The sequence below is a fragment of the Vespula vulgaris genome, chromosome 3 (assembly GCF_905475345.1).
Source record: "Vespula vulgaris chromosome 3, iyVesVulg1.1, whole genome shotgun sequence".
NCBI lineage: Eukaryota > Metazoa > Arthropoda > Insecta > Hymenoptera > Vespidae > Vespula > Vespula vulgaris.
In genome coordinates this window covers 5,461,914-5,487,449 of record NC_066588.1, presented here as the reverse complement: position 1 = coordinate 5,487,449, position 25,536 = coordinate 5,461,914, and the positions used below count along the sequence as shown (strand labels likewise).

Genomic DNA, 25,536 nt, shown 5'->3' with positions numbered 1-25,536 from the left:
TACTCTCTCCTCTTTCTCACTCTCTCTCTCTCTCTCTCTCTCTCTCTCTCTCTCTCTCTTTTAGTCATTCTCTCTCACTCCTTCCATCTACGTACTCTATCTCTTTTCTCTACGCTCTTGCTTTCCCCACTCTCACTGAGCGAGGGTGAGTTCGCTTTCACAAGCGCATGCGCATCAAGCCAACCCTTCTTTTAACTAAAATGCTATGATTAGTCGACTCGCAAAGCATAAGAACGATATGATTAACGCTCATAAACCTACTCTATCCTTTTGTATCTTTATCGAATATTTTTTTATTCTCCTTTAGAAAAACGTCAATTCCTCCGACTTTTTTTTTCTTCGAAGCTGTGGAGAAAAATAATTGGAAGCATTTGATGCTGATTCCTGATTTCATTTAAATTGACATCACGTGGTATTTTCATTCCGAAGCGGGAAACTACCCAGTTTTATAACATGCGATTACTTTTTCATGACTTTAATTAACGAGAAAATTTTTCATAGCATTTAATCATAGCTTGTAACTGATAATATTATAGAATGTTATCGATCGAGTAAAACCTATGATTCTAGTAAAGATAACGATTTCAAACAGAAGTAAGATTACCTCTTTTACTTTATTCGACAGCACGAGTATCTTCTGTTATCAACTCTTCGATATATTATTTATTCTTTTTTTTTTTTCTTACAACCAATCGTGAGGAAAAAAATAAGATTGAAAAATGTGTAGTAACATCTTTTTTTTAATCCGTCCGATTACTAATATTTCGAATAGATAATTGTATTACTAATGTTATCGATGTGAATAAATTTTACTTTTATCAAATATATGAGAAATAATTTAAATAAAATTTAAAATTATCCTATGTAACTAATCGATGCTTCCTCGTTCTTACGTATTTATGCCATCAATGATGCCATCTTGAAGACACGTCGATATAACAGGAATTACCGACTCGTCAGAGACGCTACTTCAGTGGCGTCATCTCTAAGTTTACAAATCTATTGTGTAAATTAAACGCGCTAAAGAGTTATCGATGGTGTGGTTAAAATGTAGAAAAAACATAATTTATACCTTGTTGTAAAGTACATTTATAATGTCAGACGAGTCCGAATACGACGCAGAGCCTGAAGAATTTGATGTTTATAAAAGAAAATATCAACTGTTACTGGATAGGTGTGAGATCTTGCAACAGGTTAATATGTTGTTATAATGTGCTGTGTTTTTGTTGTGTTTACATGAAATATCTTCAACTCATTATATATTTTATAAATTCCAGGAAAATGAGAGATTAGTCTTTCGTATTCAAAGAATAAGGAAACTGCTTAAACGGACGAGAAAGGAAAAAAAGTTAGTGTTATAGGTTAAGCTGTATGATTATACAGTCTTCTTTGTAAAAGTATGTGTTTATATATATATATATATGTTTTACCCTATACAGATTTTTAATTGATCGACTGGATCAGCATGGAGATCGTTGGCGTGAAGCTCCTATGGGTGTTCTAGAGGAAAACAGTGTATTCCAAGCAACTTTGAAACAAGAGAAAGGATCAAAAGCTACGCCAAATAATTCTAAGGAAGATAAACCAAAAAAAGGAACCAAAAGAAAAGGTGCAAAAGCAGATCCTAATGCACCTAAACGACCCGCAAATCCTTTCTTTCAATTTTGTCAAGAACAAAGGCCTCGTGTAATGGAAAGGCTGGCTGGTGAACCAGAACCAAGCAAACAAGAATTAACTAGACAATTAGCAACTACATGGAAGTCGCTTAGCTCTGAAGATAAAAAGGTATTCCTATTTTCTTTTCATTCCCTTTTTCTTTATAATTTTTATGATGTTATTATATTATTATTTTTCTAGGTATATTACGACATGTATGAGCGCTCTAAGGAAAAGTATGTTGCAGAAATGCAAATTTACAATAAAAAAACAGAAGATGCACCAAGTCAAATGTCTTTAAATACAACGTAGTGTTTACTTTAATAAATTTCCACTGTATATATATTATCTGTAATTGTGCGTTTGTATCTATGACTATATGTAATTGTACAGCATATTCGAATATAATATTATGTATAAAAACACAAACCCTTTTTCTGCCCTTTTTTTTTAGGAAGTAGTAATCCACATATATAAACCTATGAAAAATTATTGAAAACAAGAAAACAATATTTTAGGAAGCATATTACGCCTTAAAATTATCCTTCTTCCTTCGCAGATATGCCATTGTTTTTATAGGATCATTTTCTTTAGCATGTTCCATCACAGATTGTTCATGCACACGCATAAATGGATTTGTTAGTTTCTCATTTTCTATTGTGCTAGGTATAGTTGGGCAATTCTTTTCACGCTGTAAATGAGCCCATTCCATCTTTTGACGAATAGCTTCATTGTTTGGTTCAACGAGGATACCAAATTTCAAATTAGTACCAGTATATTCATGTCCACAATATACTTTCTATAACACACACATATATATATCCATTATCATTGTATTATATTTTATATTTTACTTAATGAGATAATAATAGTCATCTTACCGTCTCATCTGGTAATTTACCCAGAATGTCAATAAGTGCTTTATACATCTGATCAGCAGTTCCTTCAAAAAATCTACCACAACCACCCACGAATAATGTATCACCTAATCATAAATTTTGTCATCAGTATATTTATATGAAACTACATACATTCTATTTAAAATATTTTACCAGTGAATACTGCTGGAGTATCTCCCTCTCCTGTTATGTAATAACAAATATGTCCAGTTGTATGACATGGTGTTGCAAGACAACGAACATTTAAATTTCCAATATTAAAAGTATCATTATGTTGTACTTTGCAATTGAGAGCTCCTACTCTATCATCTCCACCATATACTTGTAAATTTTCAAATTTTTTAACCATTTTCTCATTGCCTCCAGCATGATCCCAATGATGATGAGTTGTTAAAATCTTTTTAAGATTGACATTATTATCTTTAACCGCAGAAGCAACTAAATCTGGATCAACAGGATCTACTATGGCAGCATCTTTTGATTTCTCATCGATAATCTTTCAAAATTATAAATCTTAACTTAAGTAAAAGGTTATTAATATCCAACTCTCATTAATAAAGAAAAATAATATACATACAAGATACATATAGTTATCTTGAAGTGCAGGTAATATTTGGACCTTCATATCTGGTTGTTCTATTAACACTGCAGTACTATGTAAACCATGAAAACCATTTGTAGCAATACTTCGTGCTAATAATATAAAAATATTTGTTATACTCTCTTTTAGTGTTTTATTAAAATTAATAATTATTTATTAGAAAATACCAAGCATAACTATAATATTCTTCAATACTCCAAATTTATTACACATTACATGCAGCATATATATATTTGGCCCAAATCACTGTTGATAGATATCAATGTAAATATAAACAAAGAAAACTATTATTATACTATAATGACATATAAAATAAACTATCAAAAACCTATGGATATTAGCAAATTAATAAAACTGGAGAGAAAATGCACTTCGATTTATCGCTACAGACGTAATAAAATTATTAAAGCGAGACATACGATGACATGCAATTTTACTTAATATTTAAGTCTTTACTTTGATAAGAAACGAAGTTATTTGACAAGCAGTCAAAGTGGTAAAATGTTACAATATGTTTATATTAAAAACGCAATACCCCTGAAGTACACTGAAACGAGTTGATTTTCGAGCCAAGTAGGGCACGCACGAAGTGCCGCATTAAATAACATTTCTTTTCTTTCTTTTTTTTTTTTTTTTTTTTTTTTTTTTTTCTTCTAAAACTCAATTTCTCGATCGTTTACAAACTAATGCACCAAGGCTCGATTAACATAAGTGCAATTAATTTAAAGCAAAGAGTTCGACGTAGCTATAAGGTTACTTGCCTGATAAGAATGTATTACTAAAAATCAGCTGATCACAGCAGACAAAGGGTGTATACAATACCGGCACTATTCGTCTCTTAGGTTAGGTTGCTCTTAAAATAATACGAAATATATGGACGCGTTGCGTCCACGCGCGCGTGGCATGTATGTACGTAAAATTTTTCGTCGATAATTTTATCTACTTTTTATAACATCACTAATAAACTGTAGTAGATAAATAAAATTATTTATGATGTCTGAATGTAGTTCGAAAGATATAATCATAAATGACGATCATAACGAAGGTGCGTTCTTTTATTTTGTTTGTTTGTTTGTTTATTTTTTATTATTTTTGTAAATACTATTAACAATATAAAAGATAAGAAAGAGATGACAAAAGAAATTTTCTTATGATTTTATCTGCCTTATTATTAATATCTCATTACTTATTCGTTTATTTTGCAGTTACTGAAGAAGATGAAATAGCTGCTATTGATTACGAATTACGGCAAATAGAAACTGAATTGCAGAAACTTGAAGATCGTAAAAATGTGTTAATCCAACGTAAAGAAAAATTACGTGACGATGCTTTATTGAAAAAAAGTTTGTCTGTATCAAAGAAAAATTGGGATGGTGAAGACTTCAGTTGGTCCAAAAATCTAAAGAAAGCATTACAAGATGTTTTCAAGATACAAATTATGCGACCATTACAATTACCAACTATGAATGCAGTTTTATCTAATGAAGATGTTATTTTAATTATGCCTACAGGTGGTGGCAAAAGTTTATGTTATCAATTGCCAGCTGTAATTAGTAAAGGCATTACTATAGTAGTTTCTCCTTTATTGTCATTAATGGAAGATCAGTTACATGGACTGCACAAACTTAACGTGAAAGCCTTAATGTTACATGCAAAGGCAAATAAAGAAAACGTTAAAACAATAATGAATTCCCTAATAGATAAAAAATCTGATCTCAAATTAATTTATGTCACACCAGAATATATGGCAAAATCAAATCGTTTTATGAGCAAGTTACAAAAAGCATATGAATTGAAAAAATTAGATCGTTTTGCAATAGACGAAGTGCACTGTTGCAGTCAATGGGGACACGATTTTAGACCAGATTATAAGTTTCTTGGAATTTTAAAATCTATGTTTCCAGGTATACCAGTTCTTGGTCTTACCGCAACAGCACCTGCTAAAATTATTTTGGATGTACAGAAAATGTTAGATATTCAAGGTTGCCTAGTTTTGAGAGCTCCATTCAACAGACCAAATTTATTTTATGAAGTACGCCGTAAACCAGCAGATAAGGATACCTGTCTAGCAATGATAGAAAATTTATTAAAAAATAGATTCAAAGACAAATCTGGTATAATTTACACAACTACTATTAAAGATGCAGAACAATTAACAACGGATTTACGTAGTTTACAATTAAAAGTGGGATGTTACCACGCAATGTTAGAGGCAGATTATAGATCTGACGTATATGCTAAATGGATCTCTGGTAAATACCAAGCTGTAGTAGCTACAATTGCTTTTGGATTGGGTATAGATAAACCAGATGTTCGTTTTGTCATACATCATTGTATTTCTAAATCTATGGAAAATTTTTATCAAGAAAGTGGAAGAGCTGGTAGAGATGGTAAAAAATCAGCATGTATTGTCTTGTATAGATTACCTGATGTGTTCAGATTAAGTACTATGGTATTTCAAGATAAAGTTGGCTTGCAAAATTTGTATAAAATGTTAGAATATTGTTTGGATCAAAACTCTTGTAGACGTAGTCTAATTGCTAAACACTTTGAAGAAAATTGGGAAACTAAGGATTGTGCTCAAATGTGTGACCATTGTCGAAAACCCAAGGAAAAGAAGGAATTCAACATAGCACCATATTGTAGACATTTGTATGAAATTATTACTAAAGCCATCCAAAACGAGACGAGATTAACGGCATTAAAGTTAATAGATGCCTGGTTTGGTAAAGGAGCATCATTATTAAGAGTTGCCAAAGTGCCTACTCCAACATTTTCTAGGGAAACAGGAGAAGCTATAATAGGACATTTACTGATAAATGGCTACCTGCAAGAAGACTTTCATTTTTCAGCGTACTCTACAATATCGTATTTAAAACGTGGACCTAAATCTGGATTAGTTCTTAATAAAGACTATAAAATAATATTTAATTATGAAGCACATTAAAATACAGTTAGATACTGTAACCCGTGTAAAAAGTATCATTGAAGCTGTATAGGAAACCTATTCAGTTAATAAGTTTTAATCTTTTTCTATTTATTAATCAACAATAATGAATGCAATAATATTATTTATTTATTCCTATTAAATACCTATACTGTTAAAAACCTATCCAGTTAATAAGTTTTAATCTTTTTCTATTTATTAATCAACAATAATGAATGCAATAATATTATTTATTTATTCCTATTAAATACTTATACTAGCGTTCGTTACTCGATAATTTAATGTAACCATTGAGTTGTGTTCAATATAAAAACGATAGGTTAGCGAAATCGAGCGAAGCGAAGTCTTTGAACATGGGACAAAAATTTATGCACACGAAAGAGAGACACTCTTGGGAAATCGAAGCTAAACAAGACGGTGGTTTAGAAGAGTGGAGGAAGGAAGAGGAGGCGAAACGTACGAGTGGGTAAAGCTCGAAAATCAATAAAAAGAGCAAGTGGAGGTGCAACGAGAACGGTATGTCGGTAGCTTGGGTAGTAGGGCAAAACACGCAGGTTTCGCGATCAGATGGAAATATTGATCCTGGATAAGAGAGAAGCAGCGCGACGCTTTGCATGTGGCAAAACACGTTTTACATTCCGTTGCAACGGCGTCTTTACGAGATCAAGTCGATGCTTCTCTGCTTGTTCTTGGAAGAGCAGCTAAGGCGTCGCGACGCTGCCTAAATTTCATGAACAAGTAACGGAGTACGTATGACTGTGCTATGTTTGTAACTTATCGACAATCGACAGTGATCGTTTCCTCTCTCTCTCTCCCTCTCTCTCTCTCTCTCTCTCTCTCTCTCTCTCTCTCTCTCTCTCTCTCTCTCTCTCTCTCTCTCTCTCTCTCTCTCTCTCTCTCTCTCTCTCTCTCTGTGTACCGAACAAAATCATTCTCTGTATATATATGACGTTAGCGTCGGTGTTTTTACGAGCGAATTTACGTCGTTGATATATACATGGTGTCTTCTACGTAACGTAACCCGTGACTTTTCTATACAAGAATATTCTGTGTATTATTGAATGCGTTCTTTGTAATTATTATCGACCTTTGATCTGGATATACATAATTCGTCGCTTGCGATTGAACGTTCCTCGATGAGGAACGTGTTTCAATTTCATAAGATCCAAGTGAACCTTCGCATACCTTCGCTTTTTCTAAACTACTTTATCAAAAGGACCAGGTATATATATCTGATAATTACTTATAATGTGAATGCGGTTCCACCAGTAAACGATTTCGCAAGTATTTTTTTCATTAAAATATCGTTAAAGAAACGATTTACGAAAACGTGATTATACATCTGAATTTTTATCTCTTTTTTTCATCACTTCTTCGTTTGTTATTAAGGAAAAATGATTATGTTCGTTGCACTATATTCTATTAGATTTTATATATAATTTTGTACATATTGATTGAAGTCAAACAAAGAAAAATTTTTAAGAAAAATAAACGATCTGACGAAAAGTAAAATTAATACTAACTTCACGAACACCTCGTAGATATTTTACTGCCCTCCATGTATCTGAAATATCATGCATCTCTAAACTTTTCTCTTAACGAACAACGTCGAAGATATCTCTAGTAGACGCATAGAAACGATTGATATTATTTATAATTTATACGCATAACAGACATTTCTATTTATCTAATAGCAAAGAAAAAATGTTTTCTTTTCTGACACACAATAAGTCCATTTTACTGCAATTCATTTAAAGTTCCGTGATCGCTATTTACTGGGTCAATATTTTAAGTAAACGAGGAATATATATATAATAAAATATCAATACGTAATATATGTGACGCAACCCTGACATTTATTTATTTATACTAAATAAGATATTCATATATATACTGATTATTTCTATTTGATAAAATACGTATCGTTAATTAATAAAAATACTGACCAAATAAATAAAAGTTAAATTTCTCGATCATACAATACGACTAATAATTATAAAATATATCAATATGATTTAATTATTAGCCGAAATATTTTTTTTTAATTTTTACGCTGATGACGTAAATTCGATCGAAAATACACTCTTTTTTTCTCTATTAAACTACGCAGTGTAGAAAATTCATAAATCCTATGAAAGCAAATGTTTAAACGAGACGATATCCGTTCGATAATCGCAATTGACTGAATTAATCGATCAATGTACAATCGTCGTACGAGAAAAAGATGCACCATTCGAATTTCGATTACTCGAAATATTACATCATCTCTCTTTAAAATTTGAAATAAATTAAAGATGAATATTTGATGTTGAAGTATGATGTTTCAGGTATTTAATATTTGATAAGCGTAGCAATTGATTTAAGAGACGGAAGTTAGAATGTTGCATAATGAATCGAGGTCAACGTATGTCAAGCTTTTTATCGTGCCGGAAAAGTGTCCTATTTAGAAATCACGGATACCTCGCGGTTCTTCCTAGTTCTCACCGCGCATGGCGCGAACTGAACTGAAACTCGCCACCTTTGTGTTTAGTTTGGTTTATTGCATCGAGACGCTTCGAAGTCTTATTTTAAACGTCTTTCTTATTTTTTGTCTTCATATTTTTCAGAAGTTAACGAGATTTTCCATTAGAGAAAGGATTCGTCGTCGATTAAAACCGATCTTACGACAATTCTACGGACTTTTCTTCGAACGAATCTTGGGAAGAACTTTCGCGAAGAAAATAATAATTAAGGGTGCAAGGAAAAAAAATTGAAATGTGTCTCTTCCGTATAGTGGATGAGAAGATCGTTTTTTTGTGCCATATTCGTGCACATCTCAAACAAGTTATTTGTGATAGATTCGTGAAAGAAAAATAAGACGAGTTAGACAAGGGAAGAGAAGAAAATAAAGGAAAGGTGAGACATCTAAAAAAGAGCGAAAGGAGTCCATGCGCCGAAACGGGGGAGATTCGTTAGCCGACGAAGATGCCGCTTCCGAGTATTCTCAGGAAAGCGAGCAGTTACATCCTCGGCGACGGCAGCCAGGATGAACGTCGTACGATCTATCAGGATGGCGAGGCATTGTTTTGTAAGAACAATGTCTGCGTGCATCCCCCAACTTTGACGCGTCAGAATTCTGACGTGGTGCATCATCCTGGATACATGACCATAACCTGTAAGTTTAATAAGAATTCTGACGTGCCAACTTTGCATCTTAGTTGGATACCTAATAGCACCTTACGTAAACATCCAACTACTTTGGAGAGTCTAAATGTAAGAAAGCTGGAAAGCATTGTGACGTCTCGTGATACCGAAACTAGCGAGCCATGTCATACAAAGATTTCAGAATTGGGAGAGAAACGTTATGAGAGCAGCTGCGAGAAGGAATCTTTGGAGGAGAGAGTCGACGTTTGTCTGGAAGCTAAAGAACCTATTAGGTGTGGCGATTGCGAACGCGTTTGTTCTGGAGGATTTTCTACTGGAATACGTATTTGCGAGGAAGAAGACTCTTCTAAGGATATTGGTGAGCTTCAGAGAAACGAAAAAAGTAATCGATATAGAAACTTAGTCAATGGGGAGGAAAAAGAAAATATCTGTGATGCTTCAGGAATCATTAGAAAGGAGAGGGATCAAGGGGTCAATCGTTTTCGTTCAGAATCAATGGAAGAAGCAGAAAAATGTAAGAATATTGTTGACAATGATTATAAAAATGTAGAAGACGATCGAATACATTTATGTTACGACAATGTGAGCATCAAGAGTCGTAGTATGTCACTGAGTTCTACTTGTAGTCTCTCTATATCTACGCACGCAGATGGTAAGTAATTAGATCGAGCAATTATTGAACTATTTTTTATTACCTATTTTCATATCTTCTTTTTTCAGCTGAAGAAATACCATCGTGGATGAGATCGCCCGAACTTTTGGCACTACAACATAATCTTACTTTTCCTGAAAGTGCAACTGCCTCTCCTGTTACATTGAGAAGAGCTCACAGATGTAGAAGATTTTCCGTGGATCTTAGTGAAATGCGATCCTTGAGGTTATTCTTTGCAAATCCAGCTTGTACGTGTGGACAATTGGTAGTCGCTAGCAGAGAGAGTCAATACAAGATTTTACACTTTCATCATGGTGGATTGGATCGTCTAGCTGCTACTTTACACCAATGGCATCAATTACTTTATCCTAGATTGGATGCTGATACAGAGGAAACTCTACCTTATAGGTATGTTGTAATATTACTATATGATTATATATATTCTTTTAATCATTGTCATCTGATTACATTTATAATGTAGGCATTTTATGGTTTGCCGACCTGAGGTGAGCCGCGATGAACTGCATCCTGAAGAAGGACAAGTTCCAATGATTACGTCTTTAGCATGGAAAGACTTATTAAATGAAAAGGGACAGGTGGAAGATGATTTGGCTCTCCGTAAAGGAATCTTTTTTGGAGGGTTGGAACCAGCTTTAAGAAAAATTGTTTGGCCTTTCCTTTTACATTGTTATTCTTATCAAAGTGCTTATGAAGACAGAGAACAAATTGATGCTCTTAGGAGACAAGAATACGAGGAAATTCAAAAACGTAGACTGAACATGAATCCCGAGCAGGGAGAACGTTTTTGGCGAAATGTAGTTTGTATAGTGGAAAAGGATGTCGTACGAACAGATAGAGGAAATCCATATTACGCTGGAGAGGATAATCCAAATATCGAAGTTATGAAGTAAGAACATCACTGATCGTCGTAATTATTATTATCAATAATAAAAAGATATTTTTAAACGAGCAATATCTTATTTCCAGAAATATCTTATTAAATTACGCGGTTTATAATCCCCGATTGGGATACACTCAAGGTATGTCTGATTTATTGGCTCCATTATTGGCAGAACTCAATTCAGAAATCGATGCCTTCTGGTGTTTTGCTGGATTGATGCAAAGATCGGTAGCAGTATGTACGCCTACCGATGTAGATATGGATAGAAATTTGTGCTATCTCAGAGAATTAATTAGGATTATGGTGCCAGATTTCTATATTCATCTACAAAAACATACAGATGCCTTAGAATTATTATTTTGTCATCGATGGATCCTCTTGTAAGTACAATTAAAAACAAAAGAGATAGAAGTGATGACTCAGCAGAACGATTATCTGTAAAGTGACACTTTTTTTCTCTTCGACAACAGGTGTTTAAAACGTGAATTTCCAACCGAAGTTGCTCTCATCATGTGGGAAGCTTGTTGGGTCAACTATTTAACGGATCACTTTCATTTGTTCCTTTGTTTAGCCATAATGTGCGTTTACGCCGACGACGTAATAGCGCAAGATCTTAGAACCGACGAAATGCTATTGCATTTTAGTTCACTTGCCATGTATATGGATGGAAATTTGATATTAAGAAAAGCACGTGGTCTTCTTCATAATTTTCGTCAGCTTGTTCGCTTACCTTGTACACTTGCTGGACTTTGTCGCCAATGTGGTCCAGGAATGTGGGATAGCAGTCATGATCCGGTAATTGAATGTATAGGTCACGAAGATGCACCATGCCCTTATTTGGATAATTACGACTAACGACCTAATTTATTATATTAACGATTACATATAACGTTACATGCAAATTTACTCATAACTGGATTTAATGAAAGTAAAAACAAAAAAAAAAGAAAGAACCGAACACGTCTCCGGTTTGTAGGTACAAAATTAAGTCTGCCTCTAAATATTTTCAATATCATTCGCATTAATTCATATTCAATTTCGGTATAAGATGATGGTCCAGATAATATGTATCCAATGAGTTATATCGAATATCAATTTAGTCAAACCTGAAAAATACACATATCTGTAACAAAAATACGATTTTTGATAAGAGCAGCCAACGTTTCAAATAAAAATGAACAAATTTGGTAGTGATATAGAAAATGATATACAGCTTTTTAGACAGCGTTCATATTTTGAATCTATGTACAGAATGTTTCGTAACTTGTGGAGAATCCACTTCATTGATAGACAGGAAATGCTAAACAATGAAAAAAGTTTGTTTAAACATATGGTTCATTTCATTTTGTTTCCAAGGTGGTCATTTGAAGAATAAAGATAACAATAGTAAAGAACAGCGGACACACGATGGTTGGAAAGTTTTGCTACGGTAATTGTTTTATCTATACGAATGAAACATATGTTTATATTCATTATTTACTGTCTTCTGTCTAGTGATGAAATGGATCCTACATGTTACGAAACACATTCTGTTTATACAACAGATAATACATATATATATTGCCGCGAATGATACAATTAGACACCGTAAATGATATTGTTCGTCGATATAAAAGAATATCTACGATATATGTAAATATCTATCTTTGCGTGCAATGATAAATAGTTATCGCGATTAGAGAAAATTCACGAAATATTTAGAAATTCTGCACACACACATACCTTTAGTACAATCGAAGACTGATGATCGAAAAGGATGAGGAAAATACAATCATCCTAGTCTTAAAGTTCAGAATTAATTAGAACAAACTGTTAGGTGATATAAAGTTCATTTTACGACGAGATTAATACGTCGATTAATCGATTTTTAAAGGACACGAACGAGAAACTTTCGAGTGTACAGAACAAAATCAACGAGAGAAATCAAAGGCATCTTTGTAGATTAACAAAAAAAAAAATATCTCTTATATATAACGTATCCATTTTAAAATTCTTTTATCGTGTCATGATATAAATATTTTATATATATTTAGGTAATTTTTACCCACTTGCCATCGTTTACAAGTATTATGCTATTTATATAAGTTATATATTTAGTGTGTTTTATATTCCTTTTTTTTTTTTTTTTTTTAATTCAATATCTGCGTTCTCGTGTTATATAAGAAATCTGTTCATGCCTCACAGGCTGTGAATTATCTATACATATTTATTCGTAATATTTTATATTATCTCAATATGACGTATATATATCTTTTTTCTGTCCTGTGTGATTGTAAAATATTGTGCGTTTTTGTAAAATGTTACATTGTGATAAATGTGCGCGAATGTTCGGCCGTTCGCAGAAATCTTGCACTTTGGTTATTCTATATGTTTTCAATGCAATTAAAACCAATTTATAAGATTTCTGAATTGAACGGTTACGTGCTTTAACTGTGCTACCTTGTGTTGTTGGAATTTTAAAGAGAATTCTATCTGTGTTAAAAGTCTGTCACACTCGAGTCTATTATAATACGAACTATAAAATAATATAAATATATAAGATAGTGATATATGTATATATGCATATAAATAAATCTAAATAAACTTGTACAATCAATTATATATTTATTTTCGTTTGCATTGCTTTTTCGAAAATATATATGCATTTTTTGTTTATTGTACGCTACATTTGTACAGGTACAAAGTATTTCAAACATACTATCTGTACTTTTTTTGGCAGTTTTACACTTATATAAAAATATTTCTGTACTATTATCTTAAGACTTATATATAATAATATACCATTGTATAACTAAATTATAATACATTAACGATTAACTCCATTTACTTGCTCACTCTTGGCCTTTAACACTGTTATAATCAGTGAAACATCTGATACAAATTTGCAAAAGTGAAATGTATATATTGAAAGAGACATAAATAAAGACTACAATGAGTTATAATAGAATCTCTGAATGTTAAACAAATTTAATAATTACTTTCTCTTTAAATTTTATCCATATTTTGATACCGCCCGTACTATAAATCTTTGTCATTTAATTATCACTTATTTGAAAGACTTCTTTACATAGAATAGACATCAACATTTAAATACATGCTACATTACAGCGATTAAAGTTAATTGATATATTGTAGAAAAAAATTTCAATTTTTACACTTATCAATTTGGCTTGTACAATGTCAATCTTGACTTGTGCCAAAGTATTGTCATTTTTTTGCAACACATGCGAACCCGCTCTGTGCCATAAACTATTCATTCACTCGCATTAAGAAAAGCAGAACTTTTTCTTAACTAGTTTGAAACTAATCAAAATTAACTCTTATTTGCTTTGATTTAGTACAATAATCCATCCTCTCTAACAACACCATCATATACTGATATTTTCCTTAAATTAATAGTTATGTATCATTAATTTTTAGTACAGTTCCTGTATCAGGAACCTACGCCATGAAATATCATGATACAGAAACAACATGTTTTCACTTTTTTCACGTACACGAACAGTATACTCGAAAATCTTAATAATTTATCATACATCTTGATCTTAGAGATCTATATGCACAATCTATATGGAGAATTTAGGTGCTACTGATTTAGCCATGCTGCTTGAAAATAAATTTGTATGAAATTAACTGATACTAAAAACATAGACGCGATTGCCCATACTGTTACAAAGATAAGCCAGAAATTGCTTGAAAAGGGACTGGCAAATTTGTTAGTGACACCAAGGCCAATGATTTTATTTGTCTTTTTTCTAGCATAATAAACCAAGAAAGTAGGAATTAAATATTGAATGCAAGTGCCAGCATACGATCCTGTAATGCCAACTAATTTAGAGAGATCTTTGGTGCTCATAGCGATTAAATAAGGCGGCAGTATCGCTAAAATAGGGAAGATCAATTTTCGAAGACAAAAATTATAAGACGTATCATCGTATAAAAACAAAGACTGTAAATTATTTCTGAGCGTAATAGCTATTATGGGGAAGCTTGTACTCAGAGTGAATACTGGAAAAAGTGCCAAAAAATATTCGATGATAAGCATAAAGATGTTTGTGCTTTTAGAACAATCTCCTGATCCGCGTGGCCCGAAATCCAAAGTATAAAGATCATCGAGATGCTCGAAAGCGAACGCCCCGGTCAGCGCAAGTAAAAGATAAAAAGATGCTATTAATACGTAATCCAATGCAAGAGACCGATTAAGCGTAGATTTATTTGCAATCGGAGCAACCAACGCAGGCAAAGAGTGATGACACATAAACGAATATACGCAAGCACCGAAGAGACTAGGAATTCCTGAAATTATTACATCATCGATTAATATCATTTTTGCACAATTCGTTTGCTCTTGTAATAATGCTTACCTAATATATTTGCAACCGGTGGATTGCCTTTTGGGCCGTCGATAGCAAGTTTTCTTACTGCATAAACGATCATGATAGTAAATGCGAGCCATCTCATTGCCGAAGTTAATAACTGAAGATACTTGGTCTTTTGTACATTGAAAAATACGAAAGGTCCTAGCATAAAGATAAAAGTAGTCTGTAAATAATAACAACGAATTCCGTTAATTTACAACGGGTAAGTAATATCAACTTGTTAATATGACTTTATAAAATGACAACATACAAGAAACATCCTATATGCATCCAATCGATCCAAAGCAGAACCTTCCCAACAAACTTCATTATCTGGTATAGTATCGTTACACGTTAAGTTCTTTGGTTGATAAGTACAAGCAACATCTGCTATTGACTTAGCTACAGCTGCACCATAAATACTTAAATCGCCATATAAATAAATAGCAAGACACAAATAAAATAAGGTGGTGCCGAACTTATTGAAAAAAATTGATGCTATTTGTCCCATCTCTATCTTATCATGAATTATGTAATACCGATAAGTTGTATCCAATCGATCTGGACTGGCTGTATAAGCAGTAACTAATGGTGTATCTTCTGAATCAGAATTGGAAGGGCAAGATTCACCCAATGTTTGCATTGCCTAAAAAAAATGAGACAGAATATAAATTCCCAATACATTCAAAGAAAACGATCCGAATGAAAGAAAAATTATAAGGAAAACTAACACGTTTTCGATGTTGAATTTGCCTCCATGTAACTATTGCATTGGCAGATGCCATTACTTCGATAACAAAGGTAACCGTCATAAAGCTGTGATAACAAAGAAATGATTATCCTTTCGAATTATATTCAATAAAATAATGTCTTACTCATTCACCTTATAAAAGCTAATATCAAAATTACACTGAAACCAAGAGCCCATCCTGCTTTGCTGAAAACAGCTGGAAGAGTCAAAGCTCCTGTTCCCACGATAAGATTAAAGATATATATCAGACCAACCTAGGAAAAGAGAAAAAAAATTTAATTAGATTTTGAGAAGAAAAGATGAATCATATAAAGATTTATATATAGTACGGTGCTAAAAGTAACGGCGTGTTATTATTTAATCGATAACATTTTAATCTATTGTTTACGAACAAAGGTTATGTAAAATGTAACGTCAAATCTTAACGTCAAAGCTAAATCATTCGCTTACCAACGTTGAATATTGGTCGCTCGAATTTTGTTCTGGCATCTTGACCGAACTTGCGTGCAATATGGAGGAACGTGTAGTAGATTTTTTTATTACAACCACATACGTGTCATTGACGTTAAACTATCGTTTTGTATTTTTCCAACGATGATGGTATACAAGAGCGACTTCACCAAAACCGATCATGACTTAGACATGTCGAATCAATGAAAATATCAAAGTATTAAACGATAACCTCTTTTTTTTCAAAGTTGCATCAAATTTTTTATTATCTTCATTACCTTCCCTTCAAACCTTTGTTAACCTTTATGAAAACAAAAGATTATTCAATTTTTAATGAAAAATAAATTTCTAACGATTCGAAGATCTAATGACATTTTGACTTGTTATAACAGAACAAATACCATAAATCGTTTATTTTTCTTTTTCTTTGTCTCCTTATTAGATTCATATCGATTTTTCGGACGAGATACCTGCCAAATAATGTGTGCTTTTTATCGTTCATCCAGTGCTGCCATCTATACGTAGATTTTATATCTTTCTAGCTTACCAACAATTTCCAGCGATACGCCATCTATCGGATATGATACGCCGAATCAGATTCACGCCTATTAAAAGGATAGACGATGATCTATTTCTATGATAATCTCTTATTGATCGGGTTGAAAGAACGCACAAGTGTTGATTGACCCTTTCAAATCATTAATCACGTTTAATCAAAATAGGAAGGAAATATCGTTCTTTCGGAACTTTTGTTAGGTTATAAACGATGTATTAATGATTAAAGAAAATATCAATATCAGGTAAATAAGCATTAGACGTATATATGTGTGTATGTATATATATATATATATGTATATATATATACCTGAAAAGTCGCTATTATTGGGATTTGTAAATACTTATCCGCTCTTTTTGATATAATCAAGAGAATTATTACAATTATTTAGATCCATGGTCTCTTGTAATGACTATTAATAAGCGAAGGATGATTAAATGGCTTTATAAGAGTAATCAGTACGCCCGTACAAATGTAACAAATACAGACGCGCGCGCGCGCAATCGAACGACGTTAATGTAGGTCAGTGTTCAATAAAGAAAAAAGAAATTAAAATATTAAATAACTTGAAAATGTTCTATCACACATTCCGATGAAGAATGTAAAAGAAAGTAAAAATAAAAAAGAAATTAATAAACGCGTTACATTACAGTATTATTTAAAATGAATACATTGTAATTATTCGAAAAAAAAAAAAAAAAAAAATGAATAAGTGAAATTTTAACCTGAAATTATATTCAAAGTACAGAAACAGTCGATTATCTCGATTCGAATGAAAAACATGATCGGATTCGCGATAAAGTTTAGAAATGATGAAACGTTGATATAAATGCATACGTTTATTATTAGTATTCATGCATTAAATATGTCTAAGATGTTTCTTGTGACGTTACATAGGTTGTTGTTGTTGTTGTTGTTATTATTATTTGTTATTATTATTGTGATGATAACACAGACCTAATCGTGCCGGATAATCGACGTTTAACTGTAACAATGCGTAACAAATTACTGAAAGAGAGAGAACACACGTAAAGCTTACTATACCTGCGCTAATTAATAATTAATAATTATAAACATGATAACGAAGAGTAGTTATTTCAAGTAATTTCTTTTCTCTCTCTATATTATACAAGACACGAACGCATCGTCGCGGAAGAAGATTAACACGGTGCAAGTTGATTGAAAATAATTTTTATTCGACTGAAAATATAAACCTAATTAAATTCTTAGAGTAATTTATATGTTAAGTATTATCTCTTCTTCTTCTCATCTCTCCTTTTTTTTTGTTTTTCTATCATCTTTTTCCTATTTCTCGATTTTCTTTCTTTTCTCACCACAAATCTTACGTTACAATCAACGACGTCGAACGGTACAAAAGCTACAATTATGTATAAAAAGGATTCGCGTGATTCGATGAGATTAATTGATTATCATGAAACCGAAGCATGGTGATAAATTTCGCACGCACAAGTTTCTCTCTATGCATCGTCGTAGTGCAAGGTGTGGCGATGAGGGTTCTCTTTTTTTTCTTTCTTTCGTAGGGATGCGTTTCGATTGAAAGGATCTGGATAATAACTGATCTTAAAAGACACAAGAGTCCAAGTTGATCGTGTTTTTAAGAGTTTTATTTTATAATACCATAAGTCTAAAGTAGTCTTTAAGATGTATGTGAAGAGTGTGTGTATGTGTTTGTGATTGTAGTATGCGTATAGTACGTATGTAATCGTAACGTGTGTTCGTCTGTGTCGTGCGTGGTCTTGCACAAGACAATAGAAATAAATTATAATACTGTGACCGCGTATTATTAAAAGGGCCGTTCCTTTCGACGACGACAGATGAGAGAGCCCGTCAGACGTGATCGAGAGACAGAGAGAGAGAGAGAGAGTTGGAAAATGAGAAAAAAATTAGAAGAAGAACTCGAAAAAGATTCTCTCGCATCTTAGGATAACGAGCGGACTAACCGATCGTCATCGAAACGAACGTCTTTCTTCTCCTTTTAATAACGCAAGCAAAGGTCATAACTTACTTCCATTGCATCGCGCGAGGCCACCCACCACGCTGCCGGTAGTGTAGTGAACCTCGAGATATTAGCTCGGGGGCGCGAAGGGCCGTTCACCGCACTACGATCCCGCGCATATCGGGACTTCGGGGAATGATAGTATGGGAAAAGGAATATCAAATGCGTTTAGAAGCACTTCCTGTGAACGATGGATGGTCCAGACTCGTCGTACTCTTGTTTAGAGATCCACATTTGCTGGAAGGTGGATAGCGATGCGAGAATAGATCCACCAATCCATACGGAATATTTCCTTTCAGGTGGTGCGATAATCTTGATCTTCATGGTAGAGGGAGCCAAGGCAGTGATCTCCTTCTGCATTCTATCAGCAATACCTGGGTACATGGTGGTACCACCGGACAGGACGGTGTTCGCATAGAGGTCCTTACGAATATCGACGTCGCACTTCATGATCGAATTGTAAGTGGTCTCATGGATGCCGCAAGCTTCCATACCCAAGAACGACGGTTGGAAGAGAGCCTCGGGACAACGGAATCTTTCGTTACCAATGGTAATCACCTGACCGTCAGGAAGTTCATAGCTCTTTTCCAAGCTCGATGACGAAGCAGCAGTTGCCATTTCTTGCTCAAAGTCCAAAGCGACGTAGCAGAGTTTCTCCTTGATGTCTCGTACGATTTCACGCTCGGCCGTGGTGGTGAAAGAGTATCCTCTCTCGGTGAGGATCTTCATGAGGTAGTCGGTAAGATCACGACCGGCCAAGTCAAGACGAAGGATAGCATGTGGTAAAGCATATCCTTCGTAGATCGGTACGGTGTGAGATACACCATCGCCGGAATCCAAGACAATACCGGTAGTACGACCGGAAGCGTATAGAGACAGTACGGCCTGAATAGCGACGTACATAGCTGGTGTATTGAACGTCTCAAACATGATCTGCGTCATCTTTTCGCGATTTGCCTTAGGATTTAACGGAGCTTCCGTCAGGAGAACAGGGTGCTCCTCAGGTGCAACTCGAAGTTCGTTGTAGAAAGTGTGGTGCCAAATCTTTTCCATATCATCCCAGTTGGTGACGATTCCGTGTTCAATCGGGTATTTCAATGTTAAGATACCTCTCTTCGATTGAGCCTCATCTCCGACGTACGAATCTTTCTGTCCCATGCCTACCATGACACCCTGGTGGCGTGGTCTGCCGACAATGGATGGGAAGACAGCACGGGGTGCATCATCTCCAGCAAAACCAGCTTTACACATACCAGATCCATTATCAACAACGAGTGCGGCAACTTCCTCGTCACACATGTTTGTTTATTTGTTTTTTCTGGAAACGATAAAATCTGCGTTAGTTTTTCTATGTATCAACGATTATTACAAGTAACTTACAATTTATATATATATATCTCATTTGCAACTTTTCTATAAAATATAGAAAATTACATAAAAAGAATAACAAGTTATTCGATTACATTCTATATCTACTAATTGAATCGCACAAAATATTTCTCAACCTATCATAAAACGTCGTGTTACCTGAGAGGAAACTTTGCAAGATGGCGACGAAGAATACGTATCGTATTAAACGAGGGGTACGAAAGGGAAGTTCTCATCTACCATTAAAATCATGAAACTATCAGAAAAACGATGAAAGGAAATAAAGATAAGATATATCGATGCGATCAATGAAATAAAAAATTACTATACTTATTATCTCAATATTATCATACGAAATATCTGTAGTATTAAATACGAACGAGATTTTTACAAAATACGAAATAGAAAAAGCCAATTTATATCCTAGATGAAAAACAATTTGTTAACATTTAAAATATAGCAAGAATAATATTAAACAAGGAAAAGAATTTCAAAAACGATATGGACGAGTCAGCAAGTACACGTCACGATGGAATGACCGCACCCTGCCCCGCCCTTCCCCGGCTAAACGGTCGCCAACCGATAAAGAATTTCCGATCGTCTGTAAAAAATTGTTTTTTCGTTATCTTCGATAAATTCTTAGCTCTAATAACTCTCGATTCTTTATAATTCAAGAACAAAGCCGTAAAATCATGATTCTATATAGTCGATCTTTTACAAGAAATAAAGATCGGAATTGCGATCGGCGTCTATATAGGAAATCGAAGATTCATGTTCCCTAAGCGCCATCGAGCGGCGAACGGTAATAATATAATCGACGAGAGAAAGAGAAAGAACGAGGATAGTGAGAGAGAGAGAGAGAGAGAGAGAGTGAGAAACTTCGTTAAAGTAGGGAAGAACGCGCTCCAACAAAACACCTTTAATAATATGACTCACGCGCGAATATGTCAAATTCGAACACACCCACTCTTTTAGATTTTGACAAATAATTCGAAATCTTTCAAAGAGATACAAACTAACATGATAGCAGTTTCTCGACACTTCGAAATTATTTCGTTGCACTGCAGAAAAAAGGAATCCTCAACGGTTGTAAAGAGCTATAATCCTTCTTCCCAATTTCTCTATCACACTTTAGATATATATATATATATAATAATAATATAATATTATATAAAAATCACCACTTGCTATTCTATCGAACGATTTCTTTTCTTTTATATATATAAATTTTCTTCGTTTATATCAAAGAACTTACTTCGCTTCGCGTGAAAATAGAGAACGATATAGAGATATACTTGTAATATGTACAAGTTAGGAAGAGCTCGGTCGTCGTATGTCCGTAATAACAACCGCCGACACTGTGGACCGATCTAGCACCAAACACAGAGTGTAGGTTGACAGAAGAGCGCGCAGTGTATTATACGAAGAGCGTCGTCCTCTTCGCGACCCTCTCCACCACTCTGCCCGTCGACCAATAAGGGCAGGACACCCTCCGCCAATCCTGGCTCTCTTTACCATATATGGAATTGCTCCGCCACGGTGGGGTCTATCCCCACTCACTCACTCTCTCTCTCTCTCTCTCGCTTTCCCTCCCCACTCCTTCGTCTCTCTCGCAACCCTCCACAAGCTGTGCATCGCGCTCGAATTGCCCGAACCGAACATCTCGCGAACTCCTGCCAACGTGCTTCTCCCCCCTTCCCCCCCCCCCCCCCCCCCTCTTCACCTCTCTCTCGCTCTCTCTTTCTCTCTCTCTCTCCTCTTCTCTCATCTTCTCTATCATAATCCTCGCTACTCCCCTCCCCCTTACCATACCATCTTTTTCTTTCTTCCCTACGACGACCGTTCGCAAGAAACTTCGTTGTCGTTTGGAAGAGCGTCATCTTGTCCAATGTCAATGAGAATATTTTCTTTTTCCATGGAACAAGAATTCTGCTTCCGGTAACGGGGCAAATCTTGTTTGCCCAATACTCTTGCAATTATGTGACTAAATTGAAAAATAAACGGTATATGTATGTATATATTTGTATATATAAAACGTAAGAACGAAGATTTTCTGAAAGAAATTTCTCGACTCGATTTCCCAACGGATTATCATCGTTTATTATCTTTTTTCTTTTCTGATTTTTATTTTCGAAGATATCTGATTCGTTATAACGCAATTACTCATCGCTCTTTATACACGATACTTCGACGACGATTACATACTTGCTATATCTCTTGGAATTTCTTTCTTAAGTGTTACTACGAAGGACATTGGAAACGAAGCCACGTGCTTTCTAATATTACGATTGTAATGTATGCGAGAAATTTTTAAAAGCATTATAGTGATTATTATAATCTTGTTTTATATGTATATATAAGATTATGATTAATTAATAGAAGGTTTGATTTTGGAATACTTTTTTATTTTTTTTAATTTCAATAGTAGTTATTCGATATAGTTCAGCATAAAAAAAAAGAAAAGAAAAGAATAGGAAATATCGACTCGATGTAATTAGAAATTGGTAAACGATTTTTTAATTATACAGAGATATTAGATTTTAAAACTGGTTACTGAAATTCGTTCGCAGCTGAATGTTACGTTAACAAAACGCAAGGTTTCGTGTTCTTTCAGAATACAGAAGCGTTGATTTTAACATTTCTAAAGTGAAATTATAGGGTGATAGACAATGGAAATAACAGTGGTACACAAAGTTATTTTTCAATTTAAATTTAAATCTAACCAAAATTGTTTAAGAGGTTAGGTAAAAATTTGTTTAATTCGTCTACGTGCCTGGTGATTAAAACATTTTGTGACTACGTCGATTTTATTTCACACAAAGTCCCCTCCACGATTTAAAATACAATATCGCTTTGTTATAATCGTGAAGATCACCAAGCACTTCGACTTTTTCATTTTTAATAATTAAATCTCGTATACGTTTAGAAATCATTGAGAAATAAGAAACAATTGTTGGGAGATTGCGAAAGTATTCATTTTTCGAACGTGACGCTTAAATTTACTAGAGACTCCAATCGGTTTCAGTATTGCCAATCGACAAATGTGAAAGAGAGATCTGCAGAGAATTTGAGATACGAGAGAGAGAGAGAGAGAGAGAGAGACAGAGAGAGAGAGAGAGAGAGAGAGAGAGAGAGAGAGACAGACAGAGACAGAGAGAGAGAGAAAGAGAGAGAAAGAGAAAGAAAGAAAGAAAGAAAGAAAGAAAGAGAAAGAGAGGGAGAGAAAAATGTGAGAGTGCCGGGAGCACGCCCCTGGAACGGCAATTATTCCAAACGAATTTCTTCTTTTGTTCCATGTTTAATTATCGTTATTTTTGATAAAAATTCTTCTTTCAATCAAGAAAAAAAAAATCTAAACACATTCAAAAGAATTTCCAGACTATCATTGAATATTATTGGCTCGTTTCGTATTATAGAAATTCGAAAGAAAGAAAAGAAAAAAGAAGAAAAAAATAAAAGCCGTTGCGATAGGTTAAAATTCTAGATGGAAAGAAAAAAAAAAGAAAAAGAGATGAAGGAAATATCAGGTCGTGTTTCCTTGCTATTGAAAGGATAGATTAGTGGCATATAATCGTAGATAGGTTAGTGGCCGTTCTTCTCGCACAAGCGTGCACGAGAGCGTGCAAGTACATATACATATATACAACGGCGTCGAGTGCTATTAATAAACCACCGTTTCGTCGCGACCACCTGCGAGGAAAGAGAGACTACGTGCTGAACGTGTGTGTCAGGGGAACGACCACTTGACGCCGACAACCTGTCGGATCGGCTTCAACGGGCCAGGCCACCAGTTTCCTTCTTATTCGCGAGAAGAATAATCGCGAGAAAATATAGGACGTATAAAGCGAGCGAGAGAGAGAGAGATAGAGAGAGAGAGAGAGAGAGAGAGAGAGAGAAAGAGAGAGAGAGAGAGAGAGAGAGGGAAAAAAAGAAAAAAATATCACAAACCAATCGAAACGAATAACGTAAAAATGTAAGAGAGGCATTAACTGTTTCGAGAAAATTCCAAGTTGTACGGATAGGAGAGCAACGCCCTGCCAACATGGCCGGCCGGTCCCGTTTTCTCGACCGGCTTCATCGTCTAACGTCTCAAAGAATTTCATGTTAGCTATCGTATATTTATTTTTGACAGATCTTACAAATCTTACGTTCCCCTGTTTAATAAGAAAACGCGTTAACGTTTGATATCATTATTAAGATTTGACTCACCTTTCAAAAGAGTTAAAGACACAAAGAAGCGTCGAACTGGTCGAGAGAGAACACGTCCGTTGATCGGCGTAGGGCCACCACAAGGATACTACTATCAGGCACGAAGTACGAATGAGACTCGAGGGGTCGCGAGTTGCGAGGACTGTGAGCGAGATCGTGGCTCCTACCGCGTTCTGTGGACTCGCCCATAGGTGTGGTCGGTATACCACGAGACTAAAGCGATATACTTCAGACTGTGATCGACCAAGGCACGTTGGCCTTTTATTTTTATGTTTCAGCTCGATTCAATTATTTATATATACATATAATTAGACAAATTTTCTATCGATTAATCTTTAATCGCATATGACCCGTGGCGACTCCTATTATCATTTTTACATGGAATTGTACTCATCTAAGACGGACCCCCCTCTATGCGATTGGAATGGACTCGTCCAGCCGGCTCTTCCCCCACCTTGCGGATTCACAGCTCTTGCCATATATGGGCATAAAACGAAAGCGGCTCGCTGATTGGTCGTTCGACCGGCTGCCGGCTAGATTCTCCAAATGCCGCTTCAAACTGTACGATACGGGGAGTATAATGCCTTCTGGATGCGTACACACTAGTACGTAAGGGTTCCCCGCCTGTCTGACTAACCGTTTGTAGAATGTGTGCGTAGAGAGGAGAACGTGTGCGCTTGCATATCGTGCGTAACGTATACACTCGTAACGGAGTTGCATGCGACACACGATCGTATACACACATACGCTTGCATACACATATACACACGTACGCTTATACACGACATCAGCACGCATATATGTGTAAGTACGAACGTACGAAAAGAGAGTACTCTCCCGATGGTAGGTATAGGGTGAGTCATGAGAAATAGTCATGAGTTTTCGTGAGACTGCGCTTTCCTTTGACTTAAACATTTTTCACACGATTAGCAATTGCTTCATGACAGAGAAGTCGAACGAAGAATTTACTCATTCCATAATGCACAAGTCACATATGTGTGTATATAGATTATTGGTCTCTAATGTG

General features: G+C 34.7%; 6 protein-coding genes across 13 annotated transcripts; 3 read left to right on the top strand and 3 right to left on the bottom strand.

Moving 5' to 3' along the window:
- Positions 1-976: 976 nt before the first annotated feature.
- LOC127062336 (uncharacterized) lies at positions 977-2,085 on the top strand. The gene is made up of 4 exons (XM_050990343.1): positions 977-1,193; positions 1,278-1,348; positions 1,440-1,785; positions 1,858-2,085. The coding sequence occupies exons 1-4, from the start codon at positions 1,095-1,097 to the stop codon at positions 1,966-1,968; spliced, it is 627 nt and encodes a 208-aa protein (XP_050846300.1). The 5' UTR covers positions 977-1,094; the 3' UTR covers positions 1,969-2,085.
- LOC127062334 (hydroxyacylglutathione hydrolase, mitochondrial) lies at positions 1,935-4,058 on the bottom strand. Of its 4 annotated transcripts, XM_050990339.1 has the most exons (6): positions 3,692-3,822; positions 3,324-3,402; positions 3,133-3,248; positions 2,709-3,051; positions 2,538-2,641; positions 1,935-2,455 (listed from the first exon to the last, which is right to left on the bottom strand). In XM_050990339.1, exons 2-6 carry the CDS (start codon positions 3,379-3,381, stop codon positions 2,183-2,185), a joined length of 894 nt encoding a protein of 297 aa, XP_050846296.1. In that variant the 5' UTR covers positions 3,382-3,402; positions 3,692-3,822; the 3' UTR covers positions 1,935-2,182. The 4 variants fall into 4 exon arrangements, with proteins under 4 accessions (XP_050846296.1, XP_050846297.1, XP_050846294.1 ...); XM_050990340.1 differs by lacking the exons at positions 3,324-3,402; positions 3,692-3,822 and adding an exon at positions 3,918-4,058; XM_050990337.1 differs by lacking the exon at positions 3,324-3,402 and having other exon boundaries at positions 3,692-3,911.
- On the top strand, positions 4,059-6,108 carry LOC127062321 (ATP-dependent DNA helicase Q1-like). The gene is made up of 2 exons (XM_050990307.1): positions 4,059-4,201; positions 4,362-6,108. The coding sequence occupies exons 1-2, from the start codon at positions 4,147-4,149 to the stop codon at positions 6,101-6,103; spliced, it is 1,797 nt and encodes a 598-aa protein (XP_050846264.1). The 5' UTR covers positions 4,059-4,146; the 3' UTR covers positions 6,104-6,108.
- A 543-nt stretch (positions 6,109-6,651) lies between these two features.
- Positions 6,652-13,392, top strand: LOC127062319 (TBC1 domain family member 16). 3 transcript variants are annotated; one of them, XM_050990305.1, is made up of 7 exons: positions 6,669-6,849; positions 8,710-9,605; positions 9,690-9,899; positions 9,968-10,307; positions 10,381-10,806; positions 10,887-11,180; positions 11,271-13,392. In XM_050990305.1, exons 2-7 carry the CDS (start codon positions 9,068-9,070, stop codon positions 11,653-11,655), a joined length of 2,193 nt encoding a protein of 730 aa, XP_050846262.1. In that variant the 5' UTR covers positions 6,669-6,849; positions 8,710-9,067; the 3' UTR covers positions 11,656-13,392. The 3 variants fall into 3 exon arrangements, with proteins under 3 accessions (XP_050846260.1, XP_050846262.1, XP_050846261.1); XM_050990303.1 differs by having other exon boundaries at positions 6,652-6,849; positions 8,710-9,899; XM_050990304.1 differs by lacking the exon at positions 6,669-6,849 and adding an exon at positions 6,971-7,325 and having other exon boundaries at positions 8,710-9,899.
- Positions 12,938-18,369, bottom strand: LOC127062326 (transmembrane protein 104 homolog). Of its 2 annotated transcripts, none has more exons than XM_050990325.1 (7): positions 16,638-18,369; positions 16,360-16,544; positions 16,042-16,163; positions 15,890-15,974; positions 15,430-15,804; positions 15,165-15,342; positions 12,938-15,096 (listed from the first exon to the last, which is right to left on the bottom strand). In XM_050990325.1, exons 2-7 carry the CDS (start codon positions 16,396-16,398, stop codon positions 14,387-14,389), a joined length of 1,509 nt encoding a protein of 502 aa, XP_050846282.1. In that variant the 5' UTR covers positions 16,399-16,544; positions 16,638-18,369; the 3' UTR covers positions 12,938-14,386. The 2 variants fall into 2 exon arrangements, with proteins under 2 accessions (XP_050846282.1, XP_050846281.1); XM_050990324.1 differs by having other exon boundaries at positions 16,360-16,660; positions 16,761-18,369.
- Positions 18,370-18,522: 153 nt separating this feature from the next.
- LOC127062332 (actin-5C) lies at positions 18,523-24,667 on the bottom strand. 2 transcript variants are annotated; one of them, XM_050990334.1, is made up of 2 exons: positions 24,510-24,667; positions 18,523-20,250 (listed from the first exon to the last, which is right to left on the bottom strand). In XM_050990334.1, exon 2 carries the CDS (start codon positions 20,229-20,231, stop codon positions 19,101-19,103), a length of 1,131 nt encoding a protein of 376 aa, XP_050846291.1. In that variant the 5' UTR covers positions 20,232-20,250; positions 24,510-24,667; the 3' UTR covers positions 18,523-19,100. The 2 variants fall into 2 exon arrangements, with proteins under 2 accessions (XP_050846291.1, XP_050846292.1); XM_050990335.1 differs by lacking the exon at positions 24,510-24,667 and adding an exon at positions 21,556-21,753.
- Between the last annotated feature and the right edge of the window lie 869 nt (positions 24,668-25,536).